This window comes from Galeopterus variegatus, unplaced genomic scaffold (genome assembly GCF_000696425.1).
Source record: "Galeopterus variegatus unplaced genomic scaffold, G_variegatus-3.0.2 Scaffold1622, whole genome shotgun sequence".
NCBI lineage: Eukaryota > Metazoa > Chordata > Mammalia > Dermoptera > Cynocephalidae > Galeopterus > Galeopterus variegatus.
The window spans coordinates 74,867-96,023 of NW_007727733.1; the positions used below are offsets into that span (position 1 = coordinate 74,867).

Here is a 21,157-nt window from a genome sequence, read left to right on the forward strand (position 1 = left end):
ACAATCTTGCCTTCTGCTATGGTAGGTGGGTGTGGGGTGGGTGTTATGGGGATAAAGGATGGAGGAAAGTCTGTGGATTCCAAATGCTAGTATTGAACCATCTGCTTAAAGAGCTTTGCACCCAACATCTAAGTGATGTATGCTCCCAGAATAAAGAAAATAATGTTTTTTGAGGAAATATTTAAGAGAGAATCCTAAATAAACATGATGGACTGCTCGGTTCACCTTAATTCCCTTCAATTATTCTTCAGCATGTAGGCTGTCACATTTAAAGATCAATAATAAATGGAAAGCAACCAACATAGTACTTATGTATAATAACTAGGAAGGCAAATATAGGATACAAATCATAAAAAAGAAACTGTCTAAAGGAATACAGAAATATTTTAGAAAAATTATTTTGCATAATCTCAAAGATATTATAGACAAAATGATGATGTTTGAAAAACAGAAGAATGTAAAGAAAAGGTAGGCATAAGTATTAAAAAAAGAGATTGTTAGAAGCATGATTTCCATCTATGGCTAAGTATGGAAGTCAGCAAATAAAGTTGAGCAAAATTGATTTGAAGCAAAAGTAAAACATTTTGAGCACTCAGGAAATTAACCAAAGGCATACAATAATCTCAGTAGTTTTATCTAGTTCAAAAAGGTAATGAGGGAAGTGTCTTAGTCCATTTGGCAGCTATGACAAAATACTTTAAACTGGGTAATTTATAAACATTAGAATTTTATTGCTCACAGCTCTAGAGGCTGGGAAGTCCAAGATCAAGGTGTTAACAGATTCCGTGTCTGGTAAAGGCTCCTTCTAGCTGTGTCCTTGCATAGTAAAAGGGGTAAACAAGCTCTCTCAGGTCTCTTTTATAAGGGTACTACTGACCTAATCACCTTCCAATAGGCCCCACATCTTGGTGCTATCACAATGGAGATTAGGTTTCCACATACGAATCTGGGGGGGCACAAACATTCAAATCCAGAAAGGAAGGAAGGAAGGAAGGAAGGAAGGAAAGAAGGAAAGAATAAAGAAAGGAAAAATAAAAGTATTCAGATTTGAAAGGAAGAAATAAAACCACCCTTATTTGCAGATTACAAGATCTTATATGTAGACAATCTCAAGAAATCTAGGGGGAAAAAAAAAGAAAACTGGACTTAATAAATTAGTTTTAAAAGGTTGTAGCATATAAAAACAAACTATAAATTGTATTTCTATATATTAGCAACAATCACTCTAACATATTAACACAAAAACAATTTCATTCACAATAGTATCAAATAGAAACAACTTAGAAATAAATTTACTAAAAGAGGTGTAACACTTGTACACTGAAAACTACAAAAGATTTTTGAGGTACATTAAAGAGTATCTAAGTAAATGGAGAAGGTCATGAATTGGGATACTTGATATTTTCTAGATGATAATTTTCCCAAAAATCATTTGTAAATTCCTGGCAATTCTTATCACAACTTTGGCAGATTTTTACTTATTTTTTTTTATGGAAATTGACAAGCTTATCCTAAAATTTATAGGACAATGCAAAAGACCTAGAATTGCCAAAATAATTGAAAAAGAACAAAACACTATGCAATTTCAATATTTAATATAAAACCACAGTAATTGAGGCAGTGTGGTATTGGCCCAAGGATAACCATATAGATCAATGGAAAAAAATTAACCATCCAGAAATAAGGATTTACATTTATGGTCAATAGATTTTTAACAAAGACAGCAATGCAATGGGGACATGATAGTCTTTTCAAGAAATGAAGTGATTCTGGAACAATGTGGTATTCATATTTAAAAAAAAAAAAGAAGAACCTAGACCCTTATACCTTGCACTATACACAAAAATTAACTCGAAGTGCATCATAGACCTAAATCTATGAGATAAAACTCTCAAATTTGTAGTGTTTTTATTATTATTTTTGTGGTGAACACACACACACAACATGAGATCTACCCTTTTAACAAAATTTTAAGTGTGCAAAACAGTGCTGTTAACTATAAGCACAATGTTGTTCAGCAGATCTTTAGTACTTTTTCATCTTGCATAACTGAACTTTATAACCATTGGACAAGAACTTTCTTTTTCCCCCTCTCCCTTGCTCCTGGAAACCACCATTATACTCTGCTTCTATGAATTTAATTATTTTAGATACCTCATATAAGTGGAATAATGCAGTATTTGTCCTTCTGTGACTGGCTTACTTCCCTTTGTGTTTGTTTTAATGATTCCAACCTCTTAAAAATATTAAGCATCTTCTTCTCCCCCCTGCCCACCACCAACTCTCTTTACAAAAGTCTTTTAGGACCCACTATCTCCTCATGGAGAAAAAATAAAAACAAAACAAAACATAATCTTGAGTTTGATAGTTCTTCCAATTTACTTTAGTTTCTCCACCCCTATTAAATTCAAGCAAGTTAAAAATGGTTGTATTAGTTAGAAACATTTTTTTCTGACTAACCAGGGTCTAAATCATAAAGGCATTCTTTGTTTTCTTAACCAGAAGCCTGGACATAAGCACATAGTTACAGGGAGTTGTTCAGCAGCCCAACTACCAGAGACTGTGGTTTTTAATTTTTCCCAGTCTACCACCTTCACTGTATTTACTTTAATCCTCAGATTTGTCAGTTTACAGACGCATATGGCTACTGCAACTCCAAGCATCAGGTTCTCACAATAGCTTCTCAAGCAGAAGTAAGGGATAAAGGTAAAAGGCCTTCTCCTCTGAGACTGTTTTGTTATCCAGGAAAACAATTTTGTTTTTCAGAAGGCTCATAGCAATGTTGCCTCGTATTTCATTATCCAAAATTTCATCACATGACCACTCCTAGCGGCAAGGGAGAGCCAAAAATTACTATCTAGTATTCTTTGGGTCTAAGCACAAAAAGTTTTATCAGAAATGAATAAAGGATGAATAAATATTAGGTTGGTAATAGTGCCTGCCAGATGTGCTTTAAATTAAAAATAGCATTTTTTATAATCCAATATTTCTAAAGTTGTGTCTATATAAATTTTCTTAGGCAATTCACATTATAATTCACATAAAGATGCAAGAAATTATATTCACCAAATAAATGCTGGTGATGTTTATTTCTTAACAGTTAAATTTGGGATAATGTTTTTGCTTTCATCTTCATCCAATGCTTGAATTATTTTTGAGCATGCATCAATTTTATAATATTAATAAAACAATTATTCTTTTAAAAGGCTTTAAAAATAACTTCTGTGAAAATTAAGATGTTTTCAATGACAGTATTGTTACTAATAACAAATCTATACACAAAGGCATTCAAAAATCAGTTTTCAATCTATAATATACTGATTTTCTTATCTTCATGTAGGTAATACTGTTTTGAGAGAAGTGGGATGAGTACAAATAAACAACTTATTATAATAAAGATGATTCATCTTACACTTTTTAGAAAATATTTCAGAGACCTGAATTTTTTTAAACCCTTGCAGCCAATGCTGATTACTTACATTACACCAAGAAATACATAAATAAGTACAGGGCTTAATAGTCCCATACATATATAGATAGATATAGATATAGATACAGATACAGATATAGATATAGATATCATTATGACATATAGATTTTATTAAGACTCTATAAATCCAACATAAATAAAACTAAAAATTATACACAACAGTACAGTGCTAAATTCATAAAAGTTTTATGTATTGTTCAATAAATGTTAGTTCCCCTCCTTTTCTTGCAAATGGTAGTAATAGTTTAAACTTACAGCTACTTCTTTCAACATCATGATAATATCCAATAGACTGAGCAGAGACTCCAGCAGGCCATCCCATGATGGAGTAGCTTCATGGACAGTTTCTACCAAAGAGTTTCCTTAAAAAAAAAAGAAAGAAAAGAAACCTTAATCTGCACCAGTAATTGGTCAAAATGTTCCTGTTAAACAAAGATGTTGCCTAACTTCACAAATGGGAATTGAGAGAGTAAAAAATTAGCCAATACCCAATTGCATAATTGATTTTATGCAGTTCCTTTCCCTCTTTCATTTTTTCCCCAAACATATGAAAGAAAAGGGAGGATTAATAACCACCAAGCATAATTACTATTTGTGCTATCACTAAGGATTTAAAACAGGAGTACTATAAGTAAAAGTTAGGGAACAATGATTACATTAAAATATAATCAAACCCAATACTCTAGTCAAATGGATATAAAATGGTGGTTCCCAGATTGGCAGCATTAGCATCACCTGGAAATTTGTTAGGAATGCAAATTTTTGGGCCCTACTCCAGCCTGCAGAATCAGAAACTTGGGTGGGGAAAGACCAGCAAACTGTAAGTTAACAAATCCTCTAGGTGATTCTGTTGATCCTTGAAGTTTTAGAACCCCTATTCTAGTCCTTCAGCGAACTCAGTTGCCCCCAAGCTTTTTCTTACCACTTTTTCTTTTCTCCTAAACTTGTGTTTTACTCTAACCACTGAGTCCAGAGGGGATATCCTTTGTCATCATAATAGTACTTAGCACTAAGCCTCTATTTTTACCTTTATGATTATGATGCATATCAATTTACAATTTCACATATCCAGAAAAGAAGAAACCAAGAGACTTCCTCATGATAGTAATGTTTTTTTCACATTGGAGTTCAGAGCTTTAAATGTTCAAGGTCTATCTTGCCCTCTAAAGGAACATGATTCTAGAGGTGACTGTTTCCATAACTCTTTTATTCACTGCTTTCCTTTATCCTAAAATGGGGGCAAAAGGGAGGGGGGCATGAGAGGGAAGATTAAGCGTCAAAGAAAAATTGATGGTTCTCACAAATAAGAATACTTATGATTGCTTACTCAGAATTTACTTCTCCATTTTATGTATTTGTTAGTAATGAGAAAAGCTATTGGAAGTATTTGAAAACTTTGAATTGAAAAAGATATTTGGAATTCTTTCAACTTGAACTTCAAGGTCACTGGATTCAGCTGTATTCCTCACATTGTTTCTAATGAAACGTGAATGAGCTATCTTTTCAGCAATATTTGACTGTCATTATTATCACTCTTTTCTTTTGCTTTATCTTCATTCTCCTTTATTTATATATCTGTGTGTGTGCATGTGTGTGTGTGTGTGTGTGTGTGTGTGTGTGTGAGTGTGTGTGTGTGTGTGAGTGTATTGAAACTATGGGGAAAAAAACAGAAAAGGTGCATTTTGGCATCAATATGGAAAATCGGATTACAAAATTCTATTCTCTGTACTTATACAATACACAAGCCACTCCCTAATGCGCTGAAGACATAAATTAATTTCACATTTTTTTCTGGAAGATTCTTCACTAAACAAAGTATGCACGTTTTCCACTTTTTAAACTATTCATATTTTAATTCTCATTTCCTTCTGGACAGGTAGCTAAGTTGGTTAGAGTGATACAGGCCAGCTGCCAATAAATAAATAGATAGATAGATAGATAGATAGATAGATAGATAGATAGATAGATAGATAAATAAATTCTCATTTAAAAAACTTCAGTTTGTTTAAACAAAAACTTATATGGTTAAAAAGTGACCCCAGTATACTTCAAAATTAATGTTTAGAAACCTGTAAGCTTTGAAAGAAAAATGCACAAAGTACACAAAATATCTTGTCCTTGTTAAGAAACAAAATATAAAAATTATTTTTATGCTTAAAAAAATCTATCTGCATTAGTCATATATTACTGTGTAACAAATTATTCAAAAAGCTAGCAACTAAAAACAACATTTATAATCTCCCAATTTCTGTGTGTCAGGCATGTGGGAAGAGTTTAGCTGGTTGCCTTTGGCTCAAGGTCTCTTATGAGGCTTCAGTTAAACTTTTGGCTTTTTGACTGGCTGCTGTCTCTCATTTGTTCAATGGTTGGGGTGGGGGTGGCGGATGGAGAGCCACTTCCAAGCCCAGTCATATGGGTGTTGGTAGGCTTCAGGCCCTCTCCAGGTAAGCTTCGCTGCAGGACTTTCTCACAACATGGCAGCTGGCTTCCTCCAGGGTGAGGAATGTGAGAGAGAGTAAGAGAAAGTACTGAAGACAAAAGTCACCATGTTTTTATAACCTAATTTCGGAAGTCACAATTTATCACTTTTGACATATTCTGTTTATTAGAAGTGAGTCAATAAATCTAGCCCGCTCTCAAAAGGAGAGGATTACAAAAGAGTGTAAATACCAGGAGGCAGGGATTATTGGGGGCCAGTTTAGAGGTTCCCCATTACACTAGCGTACAAACACAAAATAACGTCTCATTTTCCTCTCCAGACTAACAAAAATCTCTAATAAACTAGGAATACTATTTTTCATTCAAAACTGAACTTTTATTGTTGAGAAATTATTATGTACATAATTTGATATCATTTGGCCATAACCAGGGAAAAGATAGTACAAAGTTAAATGTACTTTTGTAAAACATGAAGGCTGTTTTGTGTTTTAGGAAAAGATAAAGAGGCTAGAGGTAGAGATAGAGAAAGTTAGAGATATAGTATGTATATAGTTATCAACATAGATGTACAGATATGAAGATAGATAACATATTAGTTAAGGTACTGGCAGGAAACAAACCATATACTCAAAACTGTTTCACTGAATAATAAATTTTAAAAAGGTCTGTTTACAGAGATGTTGACAGAGTTACCGTATCTAACAAGGGACTAGTGACAGCAGAAAGCCATTATGGACCCTTGGCTGGAAAGAAGCGAGAGGAAGAAAAGGTTGTATCTTAATTTGGTGAAATCTGGAGCCTTGGAAAAGGGACAGTCCATTAATACACATATGAAACACACCTGAGAGTCCTATTTAAATGGAGTTTCTGATTCAGCAAGCCTGGAGCGAGCCAGAAATTCTGCATTTTTAACATGTTCCCAGGTGCTCGTGATGCTGCCAGTCCAAGGACCACACTTGGAATAGCAAGAGACTAGTGACTCAACCACTTCAGAACTTCAAGGAGGCAGGGAAGAAGTGGAAAGAAGCACACCAGTATCTCTCTCCTCCTCTCTGCCCACCTCCTGGAAGTGCCTTCCACTGTCTATAAACAACCAGAAGGTAAGGAAGATTAGATGATGGAATCTATGAGAAAAATCTTCCTGAAGCCGAGAGCAGAGCAAAAAGAGCCACAGAATATATGAGGCCTTGCATAGGTTTCATCACTTGCATGCGCTGTCAGTACTCAGCTAAACACTCCTGAAGGCCTCACTGGGGATCTCCTTACTTCTCTCTCTGTTCATCTCTCTCTTCTCAGATAAACTGTCTTACAAACTCTAGCAGCTTTGGTTTCCCTAGATGCTTATCTCTGTTTTCTTCAACATAGGGAGTCTGCTGGGCTCTACCTAAGTTCCCCTTCTCTACACAGTTTTTTATTTATTTCCATTTTCTTGGTTCTTTCCAAGATTGTCCATTTTTTGATATTTCCAATATATTGCCTTCTTTTTGTTTATTTCAGGAAGGATGGTAAATCCAGCCCTGTTACTCCATTTTGGTGAGAAGCAGAAATTCCTCACATGGATTATTGTTTATGATCTATTGTTTAATCAGGGGCACTCTTGGTTAGCGGATCATATTTTTGATATACAGACTGAGTCTAATGGAACTTCTCTTTTAAGGAGGATGGGCAGGGGGCTATGGGGTAAAGGGCACCTTTCGAAATTTAAAAGGCAAGATTATATTAGTATTTTGGCTTTATTATTTAAAAACCAGCAATGACAGAAATGTATAAGTAATTGTACTCCCAAGTTCCGATCTTCCCATTCCAGTCTCACTTCCTTAGTGGTTTTGCAAATTAACTCCTGTTTAAGAATATTTTATGACTCATCTTGTCCCAAGTTAATAATACAGTTATAAATAAAATAAATCAAGAAAAAATAATGTAGAAATAAATAAAGAAAAATAAGTCAAAACAAAAGCAAAAACAATTCATGTGTTATGAAGTAAGACTCACACAAAATTTCACATTATATAGGGGTCAGAATAGTGGTTCTCTTTTGTGGGCCACTGATAGGGAGAGGACAAGGAGGCAGCATTCTAGGGTGCTGGAAATGTTCGCTATTTTGATCTGGGTGGTGAATTCATGGGCGTAAAAATCACGTAACATAAAAATTCATCAATCTGTACACTTAAGATTTGTGCACTTTAATGCATGACATAATATCTCAATCAAAAGGTAATTAAAAAATTGTTTGACTCCTGCAAACTTATCATAAGTGTGCCAGATATTTACCTCTGAACTTTCTGGAAGTCAATAAACAAAAAAGGGACCTCTATTTAACTTCACAAATCACAGTATAAAAAGATTAAAAGAAACATATTGTATCATAATTAACTTAAACCTAGTTCTTCAAGATCTTTTAAAGTCTATAAATAATTGTATAGAAATGCCTGCTTTGGGTATCTGTGTTCTGGGAAGTAGGGGAGCAGAAATGAGGTATTGGGTGTCAGTTGAGTTATATAAATAATATATAAAGTTAATTAATGAAAGTTGCTTAATATTATTTCTTGTGCATTTCATAAGCACACTCTAAAACCACGTCCTAATTCTGTTGCAAGAAATTAAGGGTCACAGTCATCCTGGGAACAAACAGGAAATGATTCACTCAGCCATTGTGGAATGTGCTAAACATTCCATAAAAATTCCTTTTCTCGTTTGACAGCAATACCTTGAATTATGTGGCTCACGAATAGCTGTGTAAGCCTTCCTGCAATTTTCTCTGATATTACATACTATGTTACACCTTCATGAAACCTCCTTTATCATGTGTAACCTAACAAGGAAAGTAAAGTGTTGTTTAGTAATCTGAAATGTCACAGCCTCTGTAGAATCACCTATCCACACAGGCAGAACAAATGGCTCAAAAATTCAAAAGTATAATTGAAATAGGCTGGCCTGGAGAATTTATAGAGCTATAAAAAAGTATGACCCCCTTGAAACAAAAGTGAAGATTCATGTGTGTTTGTCAGTATTAAAAACACAATGCTCAAAGCAATGCTAATCTGGCGCCAAGAAAAATTGATGTCAAAATTGTTCTTTACTCATTTTCTCCTCAGAATTAAGATGATAAAATAAATTAGTTTTAAGCTAAGCCATTTAAGTAGTTTTAGAAATGTTCAGAGCAGCAAACGGCTGATTTTCTATTAGCAGATATGGTGGGATAGAGTAGGAAGAAGCAGGTGAAAGCCAAAAGGAAATTAGATTTCTTCCGGCATTTTCTCCTTCCCTAAGATAATTTTGCTGTTTTATGATCTCTGGGACTAATGTTGCATTAATTTGTAATAAATTGATAAAGTAGGAGACCTTTCCGGTAAATCCTTAAAATAATAAATAAAATAACAATGATAATAATAATTAATAATAATGAGATAATTTTATTAAAATTATTTTATGATAATTTACTAACATTATTTTATGATAATTTTAATAATAATTAAAGGCAAGTGGAATCAGCTGCAGTTCCACACTTAGTAAAAAGCCACTGCTTTTAATATAGTACACTTATTATCAGTGGGAAAGTTTTTTTCCCTTCCAAAAGAACATTTTTATAAAAGTACTCAGAATAATTGCAATCATTGGAATGTTTTACCTTTGAGCAAAATTTATGACAAGCAGGGAAGTAACTATGCAATAATAAAAGGCATTGTAGTACATTACTTCAGACTAAATTGCAATGTCTTTCCTGTGGAATTACAAACTCCACCTCAAGCAGTGAATCATTCTTTCCTTTCATTGACATTTAGTGTCATACCCTAACCAGGATGAATTAGTCTGTGGTGTGCCATATCACATAACTTCAAACAATCTCAGCAAAAACAACTTAAGTTATATCTTCAGGTTCATGGGCCCAATTTTAACATAAATAAGAAGAGTACCACTGCGGTCTTTCTTTCCTTCCTTCTTTCTCTATTAACTCCCACATATGAGTGAGCACATGTGGTATTTATCCCTCTGTGCTTTGCTTATTTCACTCAACATAAGTTTCTCCAGGCTCATCCATGTTGTTGCAAATGGGAGAATTTCATTATTGTTATGGCAGAGTAGTATTCCATGGTGTATATATACCACAGTTTCCTTATCCAATCATCCATCGATGGACATTTAGGTTGGTTCCATGTCTTGGCTACTGTAAACAGAGCTGTGATGAACTTGGAAATGCAGGTAACCCTTCGACATGATGATTTCCATTCCTCTGGGTATATACCCAGAAGTCTGATTGCTGGATCATATGGAAGATCTGTAGTTGTTTGAAAAACCTCCATACTGTTTTCCATAGTGGTTGTACTAATTTACAGTCCCACCAACAGTGTAGGAGGGTTCCCTTCTCTCCACACCCTCACCACCATTTGTTATTCACCACCTTTTTGATTATAGCCAGTCTAACTGGGGTGAGGCGATATCTCAGTGTAGTTTTAATTTGCATTTCCTGGATGACTAGTGATGTTGAGCATTTTTCATGTACCTGTTGGCCATTTGTATGTCTTTCTTCGAAAAATGTCTATTCAGCTCCTTTGCCCATTTTTAAATTGGGTTATTTGGTTTTTTACTGTGTAATTGCTTGAGTTCCTTGTATATTACAGAAATTAATCCTTTGTCGAATGCATAGTTGGACTTGCAGAGGGAGAGAACATACCTCGGGATACAAAGTGGAGTCGAGGGAGGAGGAGGGAGGGAGAGGGAGGTTGGAGATAATTGGGTGGGGGACATGGGGTACAAACGCAATTTGTGGTAATGGGCACGCTGCCAGTATGAATCTGGCCTTCACATCTTGGGCATGAGGGGTGACAATCAGCTCCGTATCTCATGAATATTCATATCCAATAAAAAAAGAAAAGTCATGATTTGTAATAATGAATATGCTGATAATAAATAATAAAAATGTTAAAAAAGAAGAATAGTTGGGATAAGTTCTTCTTAAGTTTTTCCTCTTTAATGAAATATATTATTTTATGTCATCAATTAAAGCCAAAAGATATCTTTTTCAAAACTGAATGGATCTTAACAAACCTTTTCATTTGACCTCCTATTATATTTCTTTTTGCTCTGAGAAAGGTTAAAAGCTTCTTTTCTTCAGAAGACAATCTAAAATATTTGTAATTTATGTTATCTAAGATTGATTCTTTTTCCTTTAAAAGAGGATGATAAGTTGTCTTAAATGTATATAGGCTTATTCATTCTTTTAGTAATAATTTTTTTCTTCATTTTTCACATATAATCCCAATTAACTTTAATTGGAGTTTTGCCCATGCATCAGAAAGGGAATTTACCCTTCTAAATTTAGGGACAAAAGTGTTTTAAACAGATATGCATATGGTCAATACTCACCGTGCCTTTTTAAAATAAGTACTGATGACCAGAAGAACATAAACAAAAATACTTATTTCTAATGAATAATGTGATGCTCTGATATTCCCACTTGCTTCATAAGAAGAATTTGGATAATCCTGGCCAATTTATAGGGTATAATAGCTGGGAATATCTAGAAATATCATCTACTTAGAATAAGCAAATAATGGATCCCTGCTCTGGGTACAGCAGATCAGTTATCATCTTTGAGTCATAAATCTCAAAATATTTTAGGAACTAAATCTTAATTGGAAATAGTGTGTTTCACTCATTACTTGCTTTTAAGTTTCCATTGGAAGTGTTTGCTACTTACATCATTACTGGTCTACTATCAGATTTTCCTTCCTCCAGTTTATACCACTACATTTACCTAACTATGCCTCCTTAATTATCTGTAAAAGATCACTTTTACATTTTTATAAGTATATTAAAAGCCTTTCTTGCTCTCCCATCAGTCATTGCCAGAAGATTAAGTCCAGACTTTTAAAACTGAATTTCAAGCTGTCTGTCAATTTAATATCCAGCGATTTTTCTCACTACTTGCCTGCAGTGGTTACCCTTAGCTGCATCTATCCCAGTGCTCTCCTAATACCTTTCCTATTCCCTTATAAGAGTCATTACCTTTAAAATAATTGAACTCTGCTCTTATGAGAGCCCTTTTTGACTTCTCCACCCTATATTGTACTTATAACACTTCTGAAAATATATGCTAAATATTTATTTAGCATGTAATCTCATACTTTTTATAATAGCTTAACGTTGACTAATTTGAGTGCCTATCATGTATCAGATTCCTTATGTTTATGTTCTCTTGATCTGTTATTTAAATTCTTAAATTATAATTGCATTTCTTTGCATTTTTTTTCATATAGAGCATAAGTCTCTAGATTTCTTGAGAGTAAGCAATAAAAATTTTGTGGTATCCATTTCATTTAACCTAAATGCAATGAACAAGAAAGACAATTCATGTCTCATGGATTTTATATTCGAGTGAAGAGAAGATAAAGGTATACACAATTATTATTCAATCACAATTGTTATGGATGCTAGGGAGCAGAAAAATGTGATATGAGTATTCTTTCTTTTTTTTTTTTTCCTTTTTGTCTTTTTTACTGACTGGTAACGGGATCGCAACCCTCGGTGTTGCACCCGTACCAGGGACCGGCAATGGGATCGCAACCCTCGGTGTTGCGCCCGCACGGCACTCAGCCAGTGAGCGGAAAGCGGTCTCCACATGGGATCCGAACCCTCGGCGGGAGCGCCGCCGCACTCCCAAGCAGCACACTCTCCAGTGCGCCACCGGGCCGGCCCGAGTATTCTTTCAATCAACATGTTTCTACTGAATTTCTACTATGTGCCAGGCGCTGTTCTAGGTACTGGAGACACAGCCATAAAAAAGAGACAAAAGCCCTCATGGAGCTCTAATACGGAAGTCTTACAATAATTAATTACCAAATAAATAAATAAAACACTTTTAAGAAGTGACAGATGGTGTAAAGAAAATTAAGCAGGGTGAAAAGAGAGAATAATTGGGGGAGGGAAGGGAGAGAGAGTTGGATCTTTTTGATAAGAAATTTACCAATGGCCTATCTGAGGAAGTTACATTTGAGCAGAGAGCCAAGTGATGAGGAGGGATAATACACTTAGATTGGGGAAGAACATTTCAGATGGAGGAAACAGCAAAATTCTACATAATGACAAGCACATTTTCTTATGCATATTAGGTAGGCAATAAGCATCAATTGCTATGCAGATGTGCATATCTTTGAGGGGATGGATCCACGGAATATTTCCAAGCAATGAGTAAAAAAATTCATGAGCGCCTCAGAAATAGAGTTGTGCAACTGACTGAAGGATCCTTGAAAAATGTCCCAAAATATTTAATGCCCTGGTAAATCTAAAATATTTTGTCAACTTTGTATCAGTCCCCTTCTGTTGCTTATAACAAAACACACTTAATGGGTAATTTTAAGAAAATAAATTTATTGCATACAGTCCCAGAAGCTAGGAAGTCCAAAGTCCAGGGAATACATCTGGTGAAGGCTTTCTTTGATGATGACTTCAGTGACAGCATGGTATCACATCGTGAAAATGGCAAGCAGAGAGAAGGAACTTCTCATTCGCTCTCTTTTTAAAGCCCTCAGAACCATGCCCCTGACCAGCATTATTAATCCATTCACTATGGCATAGCCCTAGAATCTAATCGCCTCTTTGAAGCCCCACTTTGCAATTACCATAATAGGATTTCTCACCATCAACAGTTACAGTGGGGATTAAGCTTCAGTGAGGTTGGGGTGCATCCGGTTTGCAGTATTCCATCCCTGACACTTCAAAACTCATGTCCTTTTAACATACAAATACATTCATTTCATCCCCCAAGTGTTAACTTGTTTCAACTCAAAAGTCCAAAGTTCAAAGTCCCATCTATGAAATCATCAACAAGTTATCTACTTCTAAGATACAATGGTGGGACAAGCATAGGGTACATATTCCCATTCAAGGAGGGAGAAACAGGCCAAAAGAAAGGTGTAATAGGTCACAAACAAGTCCAAAAACCAGCAGGGCAAGCATTTAATCTAACAGCAGATGAATCATGTACCTTGACTCCATGTTTAATGTCCTCTACATGCTGATGTTGGGGTTGAGTTCCCAAGTCCTCAGGCAGGTCCACTTCTATGGCTTTCCTGGTCTCAGGTGATGCTTTAACTCTTATAGGCCGCTGTTGCACACTGATAGCTTGACAATTCTGGGGTCTCTATGGCAGTCCTGCTCTCATGGCCCTGGCTCCACTAGGTATGGAGCTATTGGTATCTTTCTGCTGAAACTCCAACCCCACATTTCTGCTCGGCCTTACTCTAGTGAAGGCTCCATGTGGTGAATCTGCCCCAGTGACAGATCTCTTCCTGTGCCCCTAGGCTTTTTCATACATACCTTGCAATTGGGATGGAGGCTCCCAAGATTCTACGGTTCTAGCATTATGTAATCCTGCAGACCTAATACCACGTGGATGCCACCATGGTTTCCAGCTTGTATTTTCCAAAGCTGTGTGTCCAGCCACAACTGTGGCCAATTTAGCCATGGCTAGATAAGTCAAAGCAACTTGGGTGCTGGTGCTGGAAACAGCTTCCTGAGGTGGTCCTGGACAGTGAGCCCATGCAGAGTGCCTCAGGCATGTTCCCCAGGACCATTCTGTCTCCATAGGCCTTTGGGCCTGAAATAGAAGGGTTAGTTCCAGAGGCTTCTGCAGTGCCTTCAGGGCTTTTCCCCCTTGTCTTGATACTCCCTTTATTTTGTACTAATCTGCTTAGCAAATGGTTGCTGACCTGCACCACCATATGTTTATCCTGAAAATGCTCTCTGCTTCTCTAATACATGGCCAGGCTGCAAATTTTCTAAAGCTTTATGCTCTGCTTCCCTTTTTAATTCTGGCTTTACACCATGCCTTTGCTGCCATAACTCAGCATAAGCTGTTAGAAATAGACATGCAACTTCCTGATTGTGTAGATGCTTAGAAATTTCTTCCACCAAGTAATCTGGTTCACAACTCTTACATTCCATCTTTCACAAAATCCTAGGGCATGGACACAATGCAGCCAGATTCCTTGCCACTTCACAGCAAGGGTCATCTTTGCCCCAGTTTCCAATAAGTCTCTTTTCTTTTACATCTAAGAACTCCTTCGAGTGATTTTTATAGTCCATATTTCCATAAGAATTCTGGTCACCACTATTTAACCAGTCTCTAAAACATTCTAAACTTTCCCTGGTTTACTTGTCTTCTAAACTTTCACCAGCATCAGGCTTTTTCTAGCCTGGTCCTCCAAATTCCTCCAACCTCTCCTCAACACCCAGTTCCAAAGCCGTTCCCACATTTTCAAGTATTTGTTATAAGTAACACCCCACTTCCCTGGTACCAATTTTCTGTATTAGTCCATTTCTGTTGCTTATAACAAAATACACAAACTGGTTAGTTTTTAAGAAAATTAATTCATTGCTTATAGTTTCAGAAGCTAGGAAGTCCAAAGTCCAGGGAACACATCTGATGAAGGCTTTCTTTGATGATGAGTTCAGTGACAACAGGGTGTCACATTGCGAAAATAGCAGAGCAGACTGAACTTCTCAGTCACACTCATTTTAAAGCCCTCAGAACCATGCCCCTGGCTACCATTATTACTCCATTCACTATGGCATGTTCCTAGACTCTAACGTCTCTTCAAGGCCCCACCTTGGAATTACCATAATAGGATTTCTCACCCTCAACAGTTACAGTGGAGATTAAGCATCAGTGAGGTTGGGGGCACATCCAGTCTGCAGCAAATTTCTACTGCATGGTAGTGTGCCATAGTCTTATTTCATTTATCTATCCAGCTCTGGAAACAGCATATGAAGGAGCCTTGGGCAAGAAAAATAAATATCTTTTGTTACACTTTCCTCTGTGTAACCAAGGTGAAAAAAGGAGAAAGAAGGAATTCACTCAAAGTACCATCAGTGAGGCCTGGAGGGACTGTTGCCCATCAGAGGAGCACCAGCCCCGATCCAAAATCAGCCTTTCTTTTTATTGACAAGACAAGGAAGTTTCACAAGAAAAATCAGTTGATTCAATCATCAAAGAAGGACATAAAAACAGGCAGTGTTACAGAAGGGAATTATAGCTAAGTATAGCTTTAAAAAACTACAACTAATAATAGCAGTAAAATTAACAATGTGACACTCCAGAATGCAATTCATAAAAAGATAAGTCGATCCACCAACAAATAGCTTGCCCTTAGTAAACATTTTCTTTCTATATACTTCCTACAGCAATTTCTTAAGCATATTTAAACAGCATTCAAGCAGTTTTCTTCACATATCTAAAGAGCAATCAGTAGGTTAAATAGTCAATAGTCATTCAAGCCGGAATCAAACCAGCAACCTAAAACAGTCAAACAGTGATTAGAATTGATTAGATGGCTTTTGCCAAAATTATCTGTAGACTATTGAACCCTACTGAAGAGCCTTTTTGCTCATTCATGCATTACCTAAAAATCCTATTCTAAGATCAAAGGAGAATCAAGATTTCTAACCTATTACAATCTTTATCTTGATTCTGCATCTCAGTAATGGTGTGATTTAAACCAGTTGTTTTTGCCTTTCAGCTTCTCAGTTTCTTGTTACTTGAAAAAACAAATATTAGTTCCTGTTCAACCTAACTTATTAGGTGGCTATGAGATTGGATAAGATAATAAATGTGCAAGACCTCTATTCAACAGAAGGTAATACCAAAGTAAAAGTTAGCTTTATTTGAAAAAAAAAATGGCATTTTATAAAATTTGCAAATAATTACATAAGTTGGAGCACTATGTATTGAGCATCTACTGAGTACCAGGGCTGTTCTTTGCACTATGGATACAGCAGCACACTAAAAGAACAAAATCCTTGCCCTTATGGATCTTACATTCTAGTGGGGATGTCAAACAAGAAAAAGTAAGTAAAATAATAATGATGATCATGTGTTAGATAGTGATAAGTGCTTTAGAAAAAAAATTAAAGCAAAGTAGAGAGATAAAATGTGTTCTGATAGGAGTGAGTTTTTCAATTTTAAATAGGTTGACCAGGGAAATATTCACAAAAGGAAGATAAAGAAGGGAACCCTGTGGATATCTGGAGGAAGATTATGCCAGTCAGATGAGGCATGCAGGGCAAAGACCTTGTAGTAAGTATGTGCCCAGAATGCCTAAAACATATTATGAGAACAGTGGAGCTGGATTAGGGTGAGCTGTAGAGAAAGTAGTAGGATTTGAGATTATAAGTCTAACAGTAGATTAGAATTTAGTAGACTTTGAGCTTTCTGAGCAAGATGGCAGAGTAGGACATTCCAACACTCATCTCCTCAGAGAAATATCAATTTGAACAACCATCCATCCCCCAAAATAACTTTACAGGAACTAAGGTATCCAGGTAATAAACTATAGTACCTGCACAGGGCAGAGAAACAAGAAAAGACTCATGGAAGAAAGTAAGAAGGATAGTTTTACATGACCTATATCACCCCTTCCCCAAGCCGAGGCAGCACAGTATGGAGGCATGGAGAGATATCCTCTGCACAGGGGAAGCATAGGGAAGCATAGTGAAGAGTGTACCTTACTGACGACTTTGCCAGAGACCCCAGCACCAGATTGGCCTTCAAAGACCAAGGCTTAAGGCCATCTCCCACAGACCCAAGCTTCAAGCAGACTTCATAGTCTAAGACCCATGCCCACCCCAGTGACAGGCCAGCCCCTATGGCACCAGACTCCAGATTCATCCCTTCAGACCCATACTCCAGGCCTATTTCCATGGAACTCAGTGGATCCTGGTGCCAGGCTGGCCTCTACAAACCCAGGATCTATGCCTACACCAGCAAATATTGCCATAAGCCTGGAACTTGTGGACCCACACACTGGGCCTATCCATCAGCTGACCCAGGTAGCAAACCAGCCCACCTGAGCACTCCAGCAACAAGCACACCCTAGGATACTGCCAGCTGGTTTACCCAGAATCTATGGGTGGCTGACTGGTAAAGAGCTTTCCCTGCTGACCTTAGTCTGTAAATAGTGGAAGAGATGCCTAATTTTTCAAATATGTAGACACCAATATAAGATCACAAGGATCAAAAATTATCAGGAAAAATTATCCTAGCAAAGGAGCAAAATACAGCATCAATAACTGACCCCAGAGAAAGGAAGATCTAGAAACTTCCTGACAAAGAATTCAAAGTAGTTGTCTTAAAGAAGCTTAGTGAACTACAAGGGAACATAGACAATTAAACAAAATCAGGTAAAAAATGAGAATTCAACATAGAGATATAAACTACAAGAAAGAACCAAACAGAAATTCTGTAGCTGAAGAACTCAGTGAATGAAACAAAAAATTCCACAGACAGGGTTAATGACAGACTTAGTCAAGAAGAAGAAAGAATCAGTGAGCTCAAAGACAGGTCATTTGAAATTACCCAGTCAGAAGAACGAAAAGAAAAAAAGAATGTAAAAAGCCTAAGGGAATCATGGGAAACCAACAAGCAAACCAATATGTATATTATTACATTCCCAGAAAAAGCAGAGAAAAAGAAAGTTGCAGAAATCTTATTTAACGAAATAATGAAAGAAAAATTTCCGTATCTGGAGAAGAATATGAATATCCAGATCCATGAAGCTCAAAGAATTCCAAATAGATTAAATATAAAGAGATCTTCACTATATTTGCTTGTTTTCTGTTGCTCATAACAGAATACCTGAAGCCAAGGTAATTTACAAAGAAACATAATTTATTTGTTACAGTTTTGAAGGCTGGGATGTATGTGGTCTAGGGGACACATCAGGATAGGGAGTTTTTCTGGGTGAGAATTCTGTACAGGGTCCTGTAGTGATGCAGGTGATCACATGGTAAGAGTTAGAGAGATAACCTTCTCACTTGCTCTCCTTAGAAAGCCATCCTATTCAGAATCACATCCATGACAACCTATTAAACCATCAACCCATTACTCAATGAAAGGGTCAATCCATTCATAAGGGCACCGTCCCCATGATCCAATCACCTCTTAAAAGCCCCACCTTTCACCACCATATTGAGGGTTAAGTTCCAACATGAGCTTTGGGGAATATTTAAACCACAGTATTCACCAAGACATATTATAAACAAACTGTCAAAAGTCAAAGACAAAGAAATAATTTTGAAAGAAGCAAGACAAATATGATTTGTTAATACAAGGAACCTAAATAAGACTATTACTCATAAGTGGGAGCTAAGAGAGAAAGAAGGAAGGTAAGAAAGATCACAGTGGTATATTGAACTTGCAGATGGAGAGAACAGACCTAGAGTTGCCAGCAATTTGAATATATCATACTACTCTATTCTGGCCTGTAAAGCTTCTTCTGAGAAATCTGCTAATAGTGTATTGTGGTCTTTTCTTTCCTTCCTTCCTTCCTCTCTCCCTCCCTCCCTACTCTCCTTCTTTCCTTCTTTCTTAGCACCCACTTGTGAGTGAGGATGTGTGGTATTTCTCTTTCTGTGTCTAGCTTATTTCATTTAACATATTTTTTTGCAAACTCGTCCATGTCATTGCAAATGCAGAATTTCATTCTTTTTATAGCTGAGTAGAATTCCATTGTGTATATATACCATATTCTCCTTATCCAGTCATCTGTCCATGGACATTTAGTTTGGTTCCATATCTTGGCTATTGTAAATAGAGCTGCAATGAACATGAGAGTGCATATATCCTTTTGACATGATGATTTGCATTCCTTTAGTTATATATCCAGCACTAGGATTGCTGGATCATATGGCAGTTCTATCTGTAGTTGTCTGAGGAAATTCCATACCATTTTCTGTAATGGCTGCACCAATTTACAGTACCACTAACAGCGTAGGAGTGTCCCCCTTTCTCCACTTATAGCCAGTCTAAATGGGGTGAGACTGGGGTGAGATGATATATCAATGTGATTTTGATTTGTATTTCCCTGATGATTAGTAATGTTGCGCATTTTACACATACCTGTTGGCCATTTATATGTCTTCTATCAAAAAATGTTCATTTAGTTCCTTTGCTGGTTTTTTATTAGGTTATTTGTTTTTTAATATGCATGTCTAGTTTCATTCTTCTGCATATGGATGTCCAATTTTCCCAGCACCATTTATTGAAGAGGCAGTAATTTCCCCAATGTATGTTTTTATTGCCTTTGTCAAAGATCAGTTGGCTGGAAGTATGTGGGCTGATTTCTGGGTTCTCTATGCTGTTCCATTGGTCTGTGTCTTAGTGTCCATTTCTATGCTTGTATCATGCTACTTTGGTTACAATAGCTTTGCAATACAATTTGAAGTTGGGTCCTGTTATGCCTCTGGCTTTAGTTTTTTATTCAGGATTGCTTTGGCTATTCAGAGTCTTTTGTTGTACCATATGAATGTTTGGAATGCTTTTTCTATTTCTGTGAAGAATGTTATTGGCATTTTGATGGGGCTTACATTGAATCTGTAGATTGCTTTGGGTAGAACAGACATTTTCATGATGTTAATTCTTCCCATCCAAGAGCATGGAATGTCTTTTCACCATTATGTGTCCTCTTTAATTTCTTTCGATAGTGATTTGTAGTTCTCATTGCAGAGATCCTTCACCTCCTTGGTTAAATTGATTCCTAGGCACTTTATTTTTTGGTGACTATTGTAAGTGGTCTTACTTTATTGATATCTTTTTCTGCTAATTTGTTATTGAAGGATAAAAATGCAACTTGTTTTGGGGTGTTGCTTTTGTACCCTTCAACATTACTGAAATCATTAATCAGCTCTAAGAGTTTTTTGGCAGAGTTGAAAAGACAGAATTATTAAACATTACTATTGCTACAATAGTTTGTTGATGGATTCACAATAATAAAAAATGTAAATTGTGACATCAGTAATATAAAATGTGAGGAGAAGGGGAGTAAAAGTGCAGAGTTTTTGTATGTGGTCAAAGTTAACTAAAAATGCATTTCTAAGAATAAAATGTTTGATTTAAGCCTCCTGGTAACCAAAAAGAAAAAGCTTACAGAAGATACCCAAAAGATAAAGAAAAAAAATCAAAGCTTGTCAAAAAATATTATCAAATCATAAAGGAAGATAACAAGAGAGGAAGAAAGAAACAGAGGAACTAAAAAAAACATAAGAAAAGAATTAACAAGATGGTCATAATAAACTTCACATACACATAGCTAATTTAAATGTGAGTGAATTAAATCCTTTAAAAGAAATAGAGTAGCTGAATAGATTTAAAAAAAAAAAACAGTTTCAAATATATGCTGCCTAGATGATACTTGCATTAGCTTTAAGGCCACACATAAGCTAAAATGAAGGGTT

General features: G+C 36.1%; 1 protein-coding gene across 1 annotated transcript in view; it reads right to left on the bottom strand.

Moving 5' to 3' along the window:
- Positions 1 to 707: 707 nt before the first annotated feature.
- Positions 708 to 21,157, bottom strand: part of TMEM47 (transmembrane protein 47) — a 118,547-nt gene continuing 98,097 nt past the window's right edge. Inside the window, exons 3-4 of the mRNA XM_008578046.1 lie at positions 3,746 to 3,852; positions 708 to 1,118 (exon numbers count right to left, since the gene is read on the bottom strand). Of these exons, the coding sequence (XP_008576268.1) occupies positions 1,110 to 1,118; positions 3,746 to 3,852 (116 nt within the window). The 3' untranslated portion in view covers positions 708 to 1,109. The remainder of the gene's footprint in view (positions 1,119 to 3,745; positions 3,853 to 21,157) is intronic.